The 13,784-nt window shown below is 57.5% G+C and overlaps 1 protein-coding gene across 3 annotated transcripts in view; it reads right to left on the bottom strand.

The window, feature by feature from the left end:
* Positions 1-4,146: 4,146 nt before the first annotated feature.
* The window catches only part of MOV10L1 (Mov10 like RNA helicase 1), a 63,917-nt gene continuing 54,279 nt past the window's right edge, over positions 4,147-13,784 (bottom strand). For 2 of the 3 annotated variants that reach the window (XM_061418921.1, XM_061418924.1), the window contains exons 16-26: positions 12,279-12,387; positions 11,841-12,013; positions 11,190-11,336; positions 10,609-10,730; positions 10,358-10,457; positions 10,066-10,230; positions 8,758-8,931; positions 8,009-8,158; positions 7,242-7,349; positions 6,387-6,524; positions 4,147-6,301 (exon numbers count right to left, since the gene is read on the bottom strand). In XM_061418921.1, the coding sequence (XP_061274905.1) occupies positions 6,206-6,301; positions 6,387-6,524; positions 7,242-7,349; positions 8,009-8,158; positions 8,758-8,931; positions 10,066-10,230; positions 10,358-10,457; positions 10,609-10,730; positions 11,190-11,336; positions 11,841-12,013; positions 12,279-12,387 (1,482 nt within the window). In that variant the 3' untranslated portion in view covers positions 4,147-6,205. The remainder of the gene's footprint in view (positions 6,302-6,386; positions 6,525-7,241; positions 7,350-8,008; positions 8,159-8,757; positions 8,932-10,065; positions 10,231-10,357; positions 10,458-10,608; positions 10,731-11,189; positions 11,337-11,840; positions 12,014-12,278; positions 12,388-13,784) is intronic. The other variant, XM_061418923.1, reaches the window with a different exon arrangement.

The following is a 13,784-nucleotide window of genomic DNA, read 5'->3' as shown; positions in this document are numbered from 1 at the left end:
CCCGACCGGCGGAGAGGGGTTCGCCGCCCGCCTTCCGCCTCCCGCAGTCCCTCTCCGCTCCCTACCGATGCCTGGCCGCCACGGTGGGCGCTTAGGCCCCCACCCACCCGGGGTGTTACGGACACAGAGGAGGGGTGCCGGCGCGGGGCGCCTCCTCATGGCCCCTCCACTGCAGCCGGCGTCCCCGTCGCCCACACCCCGACCCATGGCCCAGGTGGGCGTCCCCTTTCCCCTCGCGACACCTCCACGTGGCCCCAAGGCCTCTCCAGCCCGGCCCCTATCACCCTACCACTCTATCACCCCGTCCCTTTGCCACGGTCAAAGGCGTTCTCCAGACCGGCCTCCGGGCACAGGCTCAGGGGTCCCTGCCACCTTCCTGACCTTCTTCCCTTCCACTCGGACCCCGCGGTACCCACCCTCAGGCACCCCTCCTGCACAACCTCCTGGGTTAGGTCTTTCCGGCAGAGCCCAGCTGCACCTCCATGCCCACTGCCTGCGAGACTCGCTTTTCACTTCACTCCTTCATGGCAGGAACCCATGCCATTGTGAGGATGTACGCGTGGTCTTCGTAAAATACGTAGCACAGTTGGAGTTTCAACCTCATTCAGTAATTCACCCAAGCATGTTATGAGCACCAGTATTTGCAGGCCTTGGGTCACTGCGGTGAGGTAATTCCCTACTCTCTGTCCAGAGGTTCAGAGAGGGGGTTTATCCTGTACAAGCCTTAACTTCACACTTTTTAAAAACAAACAAAACACAAAACCTTTATGTGCCTGTGCTTTTAAAGATCTACAAATGTTCCCAAATGACGCCTGCCCCTGGATTCCAAGTCATTTACTTGTCTGCTGCTCACTGAGGGAGCTGGGCTGCCTGCTTTCAAATAACGCGCCCCCACCCCCCCCAAGCCTGAGACCTCCATCAGGGGCTGGCCCTTCCCCACAGCAGCACACTTTCTGGACTGGCTCTGCAGGATCCAGAGGTTGGCAGGTCCCCGCGCCGTCCTTTCCCCATGACGACTTAGTCACGGCCTTCCCTCTTCCCTGTACATCTGCAGGGTGGGGAGAGTGGAAGTCTACACTGAGTTGGGCCGCCCTGTTGGTGACCAGGGCACATCATCCGTGTCTCCTGCAATGTCCTGCTGGTTCTGCAGCTGCTTCCTGGACACATCCTAGCAGTTCCACTGTAAAGGGCTCCAGTCTCTGGTGTATCTTATTCTTTATTTAGGTCTGTACTGGGTCTTCATTGCTGCATGGGGGTCCTTTCTAGTTGCAGCAGCTTTTCTAGAGCGTGGGCTCAGTTGCTGCGTGGCCTGTGGGATCCTCCTGAACCAGGGGTTGAACCTGTGTCCCCTGCTTTGGTAGGAAGAGCCTCAACCACTGAGCCACCAGGGAAGCGGCTCTGGCTTATTTTATAGTCAGCCTGGTGCAGCGAGCACTGACCTCACGGGCTCTGAGTGGGCATGTGGCCATGGCCTGTGGCAGAGTTGCCACTGGAGCACAGTGGGTGAGTGACGGGACCCAGTGGGCGCTGTGGAAAAGCTGGCCCACGCCTTCCCATGGGACAGAGGGCACAGCTGGAGCCGGCGGCCCCATGCCTGCACCCGCGTGGCAGCAGCCCCTCCCATGCTGTCATCTCAGAAGACCTGGGTGTGGAGGTGACGCCCAGACCGGGGCTCTGAGTTCCCCGCCCACCCCCGCTTGGATAGAGATGGATAACAGGGTCTGCGCCCTCCCCAGGCCCATCTGGCCCAGAGTGGGGGGCCGGCCTTCCCAAACCCAGCCTCTGGGGTGGGACGGCGTTGCAGGGGGCAGACTGCCCTTTCCCACGACGATACCTTTAGACACCGAGACATTCACACACACAGTGCTGACGACCCATGGGCTCTGAAGAGTCGACACGACTGGACGACTAAGCACAGCACAGGGCTGACTGTGCTTTCTGTGTGTGTGCTCAGTCTTGTCCGACTCTTTGTGACCCCATGGGTAGTGGCTGGCCAGGCTCCTCTATCCACAGGATTTCCCAGGCAAGAATACTGGAGTGGGTGGTCATTTCTTCTCCAATACATTAAAGACTTTGGGAAATTGACGGATGTTGCTACAGCAAGACGTTCTCATCTCTATTTACGTGATGTTTTATCAGTTCTTGTTATCAACGAAGATGAAAAATAGGAAAAGCATGACTCTGAATGCTGTCTCGTCCTGGCCCTGAGTAGTGCTCTCCCAGGAAGGCAGGTGGCTTGTTAACAGTGTGTTTCCAAGTCAGCTTTACTCCCACGTTGTTATGAAAGCTGCGATGTCTGCGTGTTGTGCGGAGCACACAGCTAATGATCTGAGAACACAGAAGTAGTTCTGGTTCCCAGATTCAGGTTCATAGTCTCACAGATTGGGACAAACGAGGCCCTCGGTGCACGGCAGATACAGGAGCGTCCCCTATACAGGAGCCTTCAAGTGGTGAGCGCTCACAGCCGTGGGCTCATGTGCGCACGTCCAGCCCCTCTGGCTCACGTCTGGTGCACACACCCCTGCGTGCCTCCTCTCCCAGTGCTTGTGCTTCTGTGCACCTCACTCTGCAGGACTGTGTGGAGTACAGCGGTGCATCTTTATTTCAAGGCCAGGATATCCAGAAGCAAGTGGAAAAACAGTGGTGATGTAGCTAGTACTGCTGAGAAGTGCCAAGAAATAATGATGGAAACGAAAGTGGGAATGACTGAGAGTGGAGCAAGGTGAAAGCATGGTCGCCGTCGCTCGCTCTCGTAACCGTTCCGCCATCGGCACGACTCTCAAGAGCAAGACAAGCTCATGGGGCGTGTGGAGGTCTGCTGTGCACACCGTGCTGAGCGTAACACTGCAGAGGCGTGGGAAAGCGACGGAGGAGACGGAGAAGCTTCTCCGCGTGTGGCTGCAGGACCAGCACCCGCGTCTAGCCCCGCTCGGCTTCATGCTGATTTAAGAGAGAGCTAAAAGCCCGTGTGAAGATCTGAAGACCCACAGGGGAGAATCACAGGGTACATCCTGTAATGCCAGCCATGGCTGATTTCACAGGCTCAAGGCTAGAGCCAGCATCAACCTTCACAACGTAAAGTGGGTGAGATATGGTGGCTGCTGGGAATTTCCTGACCTGCTTTGAGAAATTATTGATGAAGGGGCGTATTTACCAGAGCAGGCTTTTAAACTGGATGAGACAGGACTGTACCGGAAGAGGATGCCAGGCTGAAGTTACATCAGGAAGGAGGAAAAGCTGATGGCAGCCTATAACGAAGCCAAGTACAGGCTGACTCCGCGGGTTGGTGGCAATGCTTCCGGTAACATGAAGCTGAAGCCTCTCTTAATTTACCACTCAGAGAGCCCACGAACCCTGAAAAACATAGCTGCGGGCTCTTTTCCTGTTGTGTGAAAAGTAACCCCAAAGCCTGGTCACAGCCTGTTTGCCAGGACTGGTTTTCCTACTTTATTCCAGAGGCAGACACCCCGCGTGGAGGAGGGCGCCCCATTCAACCTTCGCTGCCGACAGTGCCCCGGGCCACCCCCGGCTCACGGGCAACGGTCACCCCAATGTCGAAGCAGTGCATGTCACTCGTCCACCCTACGGACCAGGGAGGCTTTTACTGCCTTTCAAGAAATATTACTTACGTCACACTTTTCATCAGGAAGTAAAGGCAACTGATGAATCAGGAACAACCTGTGACAATTCTGGAAGGACGACATCTCCAAGGCCATAAAGAACACTGACTCTGCTTGGCATGAGGTTACAGCCATTACCATGACTGGGGTTTGAAAGAACCTTTGCCTGTAGTTCACGATTTTTGTGGATTTGAGAAGGTGGATCAGGAGTCCAGAGATCTTCAGCAGCTCAGTGACCCTCAGAGACGCCAGAGCTGGATCTGCAGGAGGATGACGTCACTCAACTCCTTGCTGTGCAACTTGGGGGCCTCACTAACGAAGACCTGAGGGAACTGAGGCCGAGAAAGGAGGGGGAGAGGCAGGAGGAAGAGGAACTGACAAACCGGGGAGAGTCTGCCTGCAGAAAATCGCAGAGGACGCTCTGTTGGAGGCGGCACTGCTCGTTTGTAGCGCCGTTCAGAATGCGAAGCAGGGCTGCTGTGTCATCTACGACGATAAAAACAGCTATGACCCAGACAGCACTGCATGGTTTTTTCAAGGCAATAGAATTTAATCCAGCATGGAACCAGAACCTGTGCCATCGACATCAGATGTGAGTGAAACTGCGACTTGTCTCCGGTGGCTGACACTCCTTCAGCTCAGCATCTTGTGCCTCGACCTCCTCCTCATGGGTGACTCTTCCTGCCTGTTCATGCGGTGCCAGTCCCTGCATGCTGGCTGTCACGCTGTTTTTTATACACTATTTGTATGAAAAGTATTATAAACCTATTACAGTACAGTACTACACGGTCAACTGTGTGAGCTGGGTACCTAGGCAAACATCGTTCAACTCACGTACAGCTCTCAGAACAGAGCTTGTCCATATGCAGGGGACTGACTGCCCTCGTCTGGAGCAGCAGAGGATGCTGGGCAGGACAGGCCAGGCCGAGTCACGCTGCTGAAACCACACCCGTCTCCACGCACTATGCAGCAGAGGGCCACTTCAACCTGAACTTGGGTGGCAGGTGGGCTGGGAGCTCTGCCCTGGTCAGCACCCCTCACTCTGGCAAGAGGCAGCCACTGCCAGGGGTGGGGGCACAGCATCTTTGGAGGAAGTGGATCCGTGAGCTGCAGCACTCAAACCCGGCAGCACTGTGTTGGCAGAGGGCTTGGCCGGTCCCAGCCCGCCGCGTGCCCAGGAAGAACAGACCCTCTGTGATGGCCTCGACTTTCAACTGAGCCCCGTCTGCACTGGGGTGCGGTTCTGTGGAGGGAGAAACAACGCGACGCTTCCAGCTGTGAAAAGACAGCTGGCCGAGGTCTTTGTCAATTGGACAAAAGTGAGCGTCAAATCACATTGGCTTTCTGATTCTGTTGGAGACACTGAAAAGGCTGCCATGAAAAGGTAACATTTACAACATGCTGGGGATGAGCAGCTTTTTAAATGAATTTTTGGTTGCCCTGGGTCTTCAGTGCTGTGCACGGACTTCTCTCCAGCTGCAGTGCTCAGGCTTCTCGCTGCAGCGGCTCCTTTTGGGGAATGCGGGCTCTAGGCCGTGTGGGCTCTAGGGCGTGGGCTGAACAGCGGGGGCGCAGGGCTAGGTTCTTCACAGCATGCGCTGTCTTCCCAGGTCGCAGATCAAACCCGTGTCTCCTGCATTAGCAGGTGGGTTCTTACCTGCGCCACCACTGGGGCCCCAGTGGGAACCAGGCTGGCCCACCAGGACCTCAACTTCCCACCTGTGAGCTGGGGTGAGGGCACTTCCTGTGCTCACAGCTGTCAACATGGGACAGGCCCCTCTGGGACTGGGGGTAGCAGCGGCCGTCACAGGGTGTGTGCACCAGGGTCCTGGGACGGCTGCGGGAACTCCGCTATGGACATTCCCTGCCTTGTCCCTCCTGCCAGACTCCACACTCCACCTTTGCAGAATTCACGGGAAGGTCTCCGTGGCCCTGCCTAGCTGCACCAGGATGTGGGTGGGCAAGATGCCTGCGCCCCCCGCCCAACGAGCCTGCCTCCGGGCAGAGCTGGCACAGGATGGGGAAGTGGCTCAAGGGCCTGAAGGACACGTGAAAATCCCCCAACACCTACACATCTGAGGCACACGCCTCACAGGTATCCCATTCGAGTGTTTATTTTGGTGACAGCTGCAGGGCTGCCCAGGACAGGGGCAGGCAGGTGTGGAGCTGCCCGCAGGGGGAGCGGGTGTCAGACCAGGGGCCCCACACCCGCAGCCAAGGCTGGAGTCCAGGCAGCCTGAGTCCCAGACAGCACTCCTCCGGGGTGGAGCTGGCCTCTGGCCACCCTTTTTCAACAGGGTTCTGCTGGGCAGGGAGGGGCGGCCACACACCCAGGCACGGCTGCAGACGCGGAGAGGCAGGGGCCAGTGGGTGGGGCTCCCCGTGGGGGCTCAGGTGCCCACGGGACCACTGGGGAGGGGCTGGCGGCCGCCCCGCTTCCCAAGGTGGCTTTACGAGGGGCACTGAAGTTTCTTATGAAGCTGTGCAAGGGAAAGGGACGCATCTGTCACCCCAGGACCAGACGGAGGGTGGCTGCTGCAGCCCAGGGGGCAGGGCCGGAGTCCGTCCGCCAGGAGACGTGGCGCTCACTTCTGCAGCGGCTGCAGCTCAGGTGGCAGGTCGCACCCCGTGTAGACGCCGTTGGTGATGCTGTACTCTAGCAAAGCCCCGAAGCACGGGTCCTGCCGACACATTAGGGAGCGGGCTGGTTCTCACAGCCGTCCTGCGCCCCAGGACCCGCTGCCTGAGCCCCCGGCCATGACTCACTCTGACAAGGACATGAGGGTTTCCCAGCACGATCAGCAAGGCTTTGGGTCTGGTGATTGCAACGTTAAATCTTTTTGAGTTGGACAAGAATCCCAAAAAATATCTATCATCTTCAAATCTATCTTCATTTGACCGCACCTACAAAACAGATGAATAAAAACAGTATTTAAAAATTTTTGGTGTGCAAAGGAATTCGATATATAAAAGCATTTAAAAACGTTACACGTCAGTGTGTCTTCATTTTGTAGTGCGAGGGGAACAGGCCTCACCGCACTGTGTACTCCCCAGGGGTGACCTCACATGTGGGTTTCAAGAAACGCTGCTTCTTCTCCTGCCTGAACTCCCTAATCTGCCTGCAGTTAATAGCAATGCACTGGTCACTGTGGGAATTTTTAAAAGAACAACAGACTCCTTGGAGCCCAGCTGCCTTCTTTCTGATCCCGCCTCCCCCTCGTCTCCATTCCTGGCTCCCTTCTCCAAATTTAAGCACTTCCTCCTGCTGCTGCTGCTAAGTCACATCAGTGGTGTCCGACTCTGTGCGACCCCATAGACGGCAGCCCACAGGCTGCCCCGTCCCTGGGACTCTCCAGGCAAGAACACTGGAGTGGGGTGCCATTTCCTTCTCCAATGCAGGAAAGTGAAAAGTGAAAGTGAAGTCGCTCAGTCGTGTCCGACTCCTAGCGACCCCATGGACTGCAGCGCACCAGGCTCCTCCGTCCATGGGACTTTCCAGGCAAGAGTACTGGAGTGGGGTGCCATTGCCTTCTCCCCAAGCACTTCTTCCTGGGACTCTGTAAAGAGCGCCCTGTGGGTGAGTACGCGAGAGGGCCCGTGCGGGCCTGGGCAGGCGCCTACAGTGGAGATGATGACGACCAGGTGCTCCTGCCCTTGGAACTCCTCCACGGATCCAACCTTTATATCCATCAGATCAACGTTTCGCAGAAGAATTTTGATTTTCTCTACCTTTGAAAGAGATAAGATCAAAGATAAAATTTCACAAATCTGACCATTTCTTTACATATTAACAGCAAGAGCCAAATAGTACCCAGTGAGCATCAGGGCCTCTCAACTCCTAATCACGTTTCATAACCTCTAAGTTGCTCATAGCACACGCCCTGATCTCAGATGGGGGTGCGCCGGTGGGTGCTGCCAGGAGTGGGGTTTTGCGTGAGACACGAGGGCATCTTGTGCTGCCAACAGTGGGGGGGCTCCAGGGTGCCTCCCAGGGTGGGGGGAGAGCCCCTCAGGGGACCCCACCCCCAGGGGCCCGAGCGGCCACCACAGGGAAGCCAGAAGGAAGGGGGCTGGGGAGACGTTGCTGCAGGCAGGGCAGGACCAGGTGGGGGCCTGTGGCAGAGGGGTGTCGAGATCTCCCCTCTGGAGAGACACCCTTGGCTGGGTGTCCAGCCAAGCTGGACAGAGGCTTGGCTCTCGTCAGGAGACGAGGCTGGAGGACAGGGACTAGGGGCCGCTCCTGCGCGCCCAGAGGACAGGCCTTCTTGAGGCGTGTGCCCACCGCGTCTGGGGCACAGGAGCAGCAGCTGTGCAGATAGAGGGGGGAGTGGCAGAGAGGCCGGGACCCCACAGACACGACTGCGCAGAGGACCTGGAGCAGCCCACACCTGCTTCCGGTAGGGCGTGATGACGCCAATGTCGCGGGCGGACACCTGGCTGGAGACGCTCCTGGCCAGCAGGCAGCAGTAGCGCATGACCTGCACGGCCTCGGCAGGGTTGAACCACGACGGGCTTCGTCCCTCTCGAGCTTCGTTGCCCTGAGTCACCAGGAAGATAAGAGAATAGCTGGTCCATCAGAAATGTCATTTTCTTGACAAGAGAAGTCCTAACGGTCAGAAGCCTGTACACCACAAGCGGAGAGCAGCCTCCAGTCGCCGCAACTAGAGAAAGCTCATTCAGAGCAATGAAGACCCAGCACAGCCTACGTAAATAAAGCTCAGTAAACAAGAGTATTCATCAAAAAGTAAGGCACCATTCAGGCCTGCGCTTTTCACACCCCGGAGCTCCACGTGCACAGCTCCGTGGCAGGGCACCTGCTGGGCTTTAGTCTCAGTTTCCTTCTACACAACCTTCTGCATGTTGGCAAACTCCTTCCACACAGATTTTGTCATGAATAAGCTTACTGTGGCCCTTGCTCCCTCCTTCAGGATGCCCCCCTTACTGGGAGCGCTGCAGTCCATGGGGTCAAAGAGTCAGACACAACTTAGTGACTGAACACCGCCGCCGCCAGCAGCAGCAGCAGCAGGAGGGACCAGCCTACCACAGGCTCTCAGGAAACGCCTAGTGACGGCTGGATTCAACAAGACCCACGCACAGACACGCGTACACTCTCCTGCTGAGCTGGCCCGAAGCTCACCCGCAGTCCGTGGAAGATGAGGGGGAAGCCCTTCCTGGGCAGCTTCTCCCAGCCAAGCAGGGAGGCCACCACGGTGGGGTCCGCGCACACCTCCAGCTCTCGGTGGTAGAACAGTCTGGACGGCAGGGCCAGCAGGGCCGAGTGCGACCTGTAGTTCTTCACGAGCTTTGTCACCTATGGGGAGGTGGGGCAGGGCCTGGGCCAGAGCCTGCGGGTGCCCTGCAGCTGCCGCCGGGGAGCAGGGCCCTGCGCCCGCGCCCCCTGCCCCTGCGCCCACCGCCCCGTCAGCTCCTCCTGCCTCAGAGGCGCTCAGGACACCTCCATCAGGAGACAGGGCCCCTGTGGGGCTGCAGGATGCCTCCAAGCTGCACCCTGATCCAGGCCATGGGAGCCTCGTCTTGGATCTGCTGCGGTGGGTGCTGGGTCTCTGAGGCCGGCCAGGACCTTGTTGAGAGCCACTGGGGATGGAGCACCAGGACACGAGGCAAGGACAACTGTGTTTCCTGCCTCAACTGTCCAGCAAGTTCTCTCCAGCCTTTCCTCTTCCTGGGCTGGGAAGGCCAGAGGCCCGGGACCCTCCTGCTGACACGCTTCTACTCAGTCATCATGACGGTGCAGCCTCTGAGACTCTTGTCAAAACCCAAAACCCGACTCAGCAGCACGACTTCTGCCTCAGCCAGGCTGGGCCCGCTGCGCTAGCCTGGACCCCTGCCCGCCACCTCGGCCACCTGTGCCCACCTGCCCGCCCCGCCCTCTGGCAGAAAGGGCCTGGAATGGGGAGCAGAGCCCAGGCCTTGCCCTGACCATCGCCCATGGTCCCTGTGCCTGGTTTTCTGTTCCGAGTCCAGAGGGGAACTTCCTCTTGCCTGTGCATGGGGGAGTCTAGGTGTTGGGGCTCCTGAAACGCAGATGCCAAGGTCTGCGCCTCGGTGCTGTCAGAGAGCCGCCAAGAACCAGGAACCACACTCCACCTGGCACCTCAGGAGACCGCAGACACGCTGCCTTCTCCTCCAGGGAAACTTACAAAGCTCCTTCCCATTTCCCATAGCGTCACAGTCTGCAGCGGTCCTAGTCACGGGCTGGAGCTGCTGGGAAGGGCTGACCCCTCAGGAAGCCCCTCAAGGGGCCCAGGAAGCAGTTCCTGAGTTCCCAGGACAGTGGGTTTGAAGGCACCTCAGGTGCACCTAGGTGGTGGCCTCTGCCCCCAGCTGTGACTCAGGGATACAGAGAGGTGACCTCCCCGTTGGCCCCTCTGATCCAGTCTGACTGGATCAGACTGGCCCTCTGATCCAGTGGGTCTGAGCTCACCAACAAGGGGTTGTAGGCACCGCAGGCCCCAAAAGCATCCTCATCACGCAGGTATGCTGGTCGGGACATCAGTCTCTCCAGCATGGAGACGTTCAGCCCATAGGCCATGGCAAGTCTGGACTTGATGACTGGTCCCAGCTGCATGGGGTCTCCAGCCAGGACGATCTACAGCACAAACGGGGCAACTCTCAGTGTGTCTCACAGGTGAGGAAGGCAGACACAGCTGCCCGGGCCCCTGGTGTATGGAGGGGCAGGGACCGAGGCTGGGGTGGCAGCGGCGCTTGGGCCTCACCTGGCCGCTGACGTCCGAGACCAGCCCCAGGGGGATGAGGCACTCGGGCTCACTGGCCTGGCCCGCTTCATCCACAAACACGTGCGTGAAGTGTCCGACTCTGCAGCAGACACGTCCCAGGGTCACTCCTGCTCGAGTGTCCTGCCCGCAAGGCTCCGCCTCACGGCCCGGGAGCCCGGGCACCTCCAACCCTCCCCCACACCGCACGCTGCCCTGCCTCTGCCCAGAAGCCCCAAGCCCTGAGCTCCCACCTCAAGCCTATCTGGTAGAAGAGCCCCGCGCTGCTGCACGTGCTGATGAGCACCCTGAAGCGAGAGGCCTTCCAGACGTCTTCCCCGTCTCTGCAGTACGGCCTGATGGCCTCTGTGATGGTCTGCGGGCGACAGGCCACCCTTAAGGTTACTGAGTGATTCTTTAAACTGGATGTGATCACAAAGCAGAACAGAATTCTCAACAGTAAGCCTGTCCTGTTGCCCCTTTTTAGCTGGACTACATAATGGTGTAAGATTGTTCTCTTAAATCAAAACATCTTAAGTTTTCTTATCGACATAATCCATGTCTTACAGATGCTAGAACTGAGAATATAACAAGAGAATCCTGCAGATCCTTCCCCAAAACTGCACATGCTCTCTAATCTTTTTTGCTAACCAAACTGGAAACCTTTATAGCAAACCAACAGAACAGAACCAAAAAGCAAGTACACATCTGCAGGAGGGGAGCAGGAGTGTCGTTGCCTCACAGAGCTGGGGCTTCCCAGCCGCCACTGGACACCAGCGTGGAAGTGGCCCTCCTGTGTCCTCTGGCGCGGTGCACAGGGCCGGGGGGTGCTCACCTCCTCGAACCTGCAGGTGGCATTCACACGGACCATGGTGCCCGGACGCAGCGCTCGGCTCTCGTGCAGCCGCAGGCACACAAGGTCGGCCGCGCTGTTGGAGGGCGCACACGCCAGGATCCGGCTGTCCGGCAGAGCATGGAAGACCTTCCCCAGACACATGGACGGTAAAGGCAAGATGGTGAGCAGCCAGCTCCAAGCCCCGCAACGAGGGCTCGGGACGCAGCCCTGCTTCCTGGCCCACGTCACCCGTCGTGGCCAGAGCCCTGGCCCTGCCATCGTGTCTCCCAGGCCCTAAAGTGCCTGGGCGGGACCCTGGGAAACCTTGCACCAGGTCTGGGTGCCCGTGGGTCAAGCCAGGTCCCCAGCGATGCAGGACACGGAGCACACCCTGTCTTTCCACAAACTCAGTTTCAATCTAGACTGAGGCACCGGAAACATCTGCAGTTGCCCGTTTTGAAATGAAGCAACTCCTTCCTAAACTGAGGACACCAGCTCTCAGCAGCCCTACAGCCACACAGCAAACTGCTACATGTAAAGCCAATGAGACTTTCTGAGCTGTTTCCCACGCCTGATCCCAAGGTCTGCACCAACATGTCCTGACACCGGGAGCACGAGGCTCCGTCTCCCGCGACACTGCCTGGCCGCTACCTGCAGGATGGCCTCTATGATGGTCACCGTCTTCCCCGTCCCCGGAGGCCCGAAGAGCACATAGGGGATCGGGCGGCAGTCTCCGCTCAGGATCCTCCTCACCGCCAACTTCTGGTTCTCGTTGAGCATGGGGTTGAAAAACTCCTTTTCTCTTGCCTTCGGGGATCCGCTGACTGCATCAGGGAGAGACGGTCAGTGGGTCGCAGGCAGGGCCCTTCAAGACCCAATCAGCGTCACTCACCAGGACAGCTGGCTGACTGCAAAAGCCCAGGCCACTCGCCACTCCCCATTTCACTTGTACAGTGTCACCAAGCTGTCAGATGTTGTGGTTAACAGGTGGACAAGAACAGCCACCATCAAGGCCAGAGCGTGTGTCCCCCAGCAGCCCCAGACGTCCTGCCTCCAGGCCTGCGGGAGCCAGCCCGGCCCCAGACTCACCCAGCCTGCTGGCCTCTGTGGTGGCGGCCCGTGGCACGGGTGTGTCCTGGGCACCTGCCTGGTGCTCCTCTGGGGCATCCTTAGTTTGGTCCTTCACAGCTCTTCTATTCTAGAAAAAAATCACACCAAAAAAATTGCTTAAAAAGAAAGACTTGTGTTCACGCAGGTTTAAAGTATGAATGCAAACCATCATCAAATGCTTGTTTTATTAACAGCTCTCTGCACAGATCACAGGTCATCCCTTTCAGATGTAACAAAAATGCAGAATATCTAATAAAAACTGCTAAAAAGGACTATATTCTCCTTGAGTCCAGGATGTCTGCTCTTCCTGTGGAGCCTGCTCATCTGCGAGGAGAACCCGTGAGGGCTGACCGCAGGCACGGCCCTTGCTCCCCGGGGCCCCAGGTCCTCTCCATGTGTGAAGGGGCCCCGTGAGCTCGGCAAGGACTGGGCCCCAGGCAGACCCTCACCTGCCTCCTGGGTACGAGGCGGCCCTGGGGCTGCTCCCTCGTCTACTGGGTCAGGATTGTGCTAAGGAACTGGTTTTGCACATAAACTGGTTTTTAAACATAAACTGAATCTGACCTGGACCGACGGAACTATTTTCAAATTCCTCGTTATGATCGACGTGGTGATACGCAGCTCTGCGCGTGTATGCTTGTGCAATCACCTGACTACCTTCACGGCGTAAATTCCCAAAGTAAAATTTCTATACAGGTTTTCACACTGAAAAGTTTTTATCTTTTATCAAATTTTAGTCCAAGATATCACAGCAATCCACCCTCCCAGCATCACCTCAGTTTTACGGAAAACTGACCCACAGTAAGGACTGGGCCTCCAAAGCATGTAACTGCACAGGTCTGGACACACGCACACCCGTGAACCCATCACCACAAAAAGCAAGTCTGCTTCTCAATCCCCAAGCACCCCATACACCCTCCTGCTGCTGCAGACTGACGTGCGTCTTCCAGAATGTTCTATTCACAGAAGCGCACAGACGCAGGCTTTCCGACATCTCCACACAGTGCAACAGGTCTGGAGACCCCTTTGGGTGGTGTGTACGCAGACGTTACCCTCTTCCTTGCTGAGAAGACATTCATGGTGAGAACAGACTGACTGCTGGCCTACCGTCTGTGGATGGACGGGGATTTTTGCTGAGGTTGGGCCATTGCAAGGGAGGCTGCTTTGCACGTGCTCCCACTGCCCCACATGCTGCGGTGACCTCCTGCTCAGGCACTCCTCCTCTGTGTCCAGTCAGGTCTGTGTTCCCACCAGCGAGGGCAGTGAGGCTCCCTTGGCCCCAGAGCGTAGCCACGTTAGCAGGCACGTGGTGGGGTCTCACTGTGGCTGTGTGTTTCCCTAACAGCTAACACTGAGCCCGGGCCCCCTGCATTGGGAGCATAGAATCTTAACCACTGGACCACCAGGAAGTTCTGTGCGAGGCTTTTTGTGTTCTTTTTTTGTTTAACAGTGAAAACAAAATAACTTACTGGAATACGAAGTTCA

The sequence above is a fragment of the Bos javanicus genome, chromosome 5 (genome assembly GCF_032452875.1).
Source record: "Bos javanicus breed banteng chromosome 5, ARS-OSU_banteng_1.0, whole genome shotgun sequence".
Classification (NCBI taxonomy): domain Eukaryota; kingdom Metazoa; phylum Chordata; class Mammalia; order Artiodactyla; family Bovidae; genus Bos; species Bos javanicus.
This window is presented reverse-complemented; position numbering and strand designations above follow the sequence as displayed.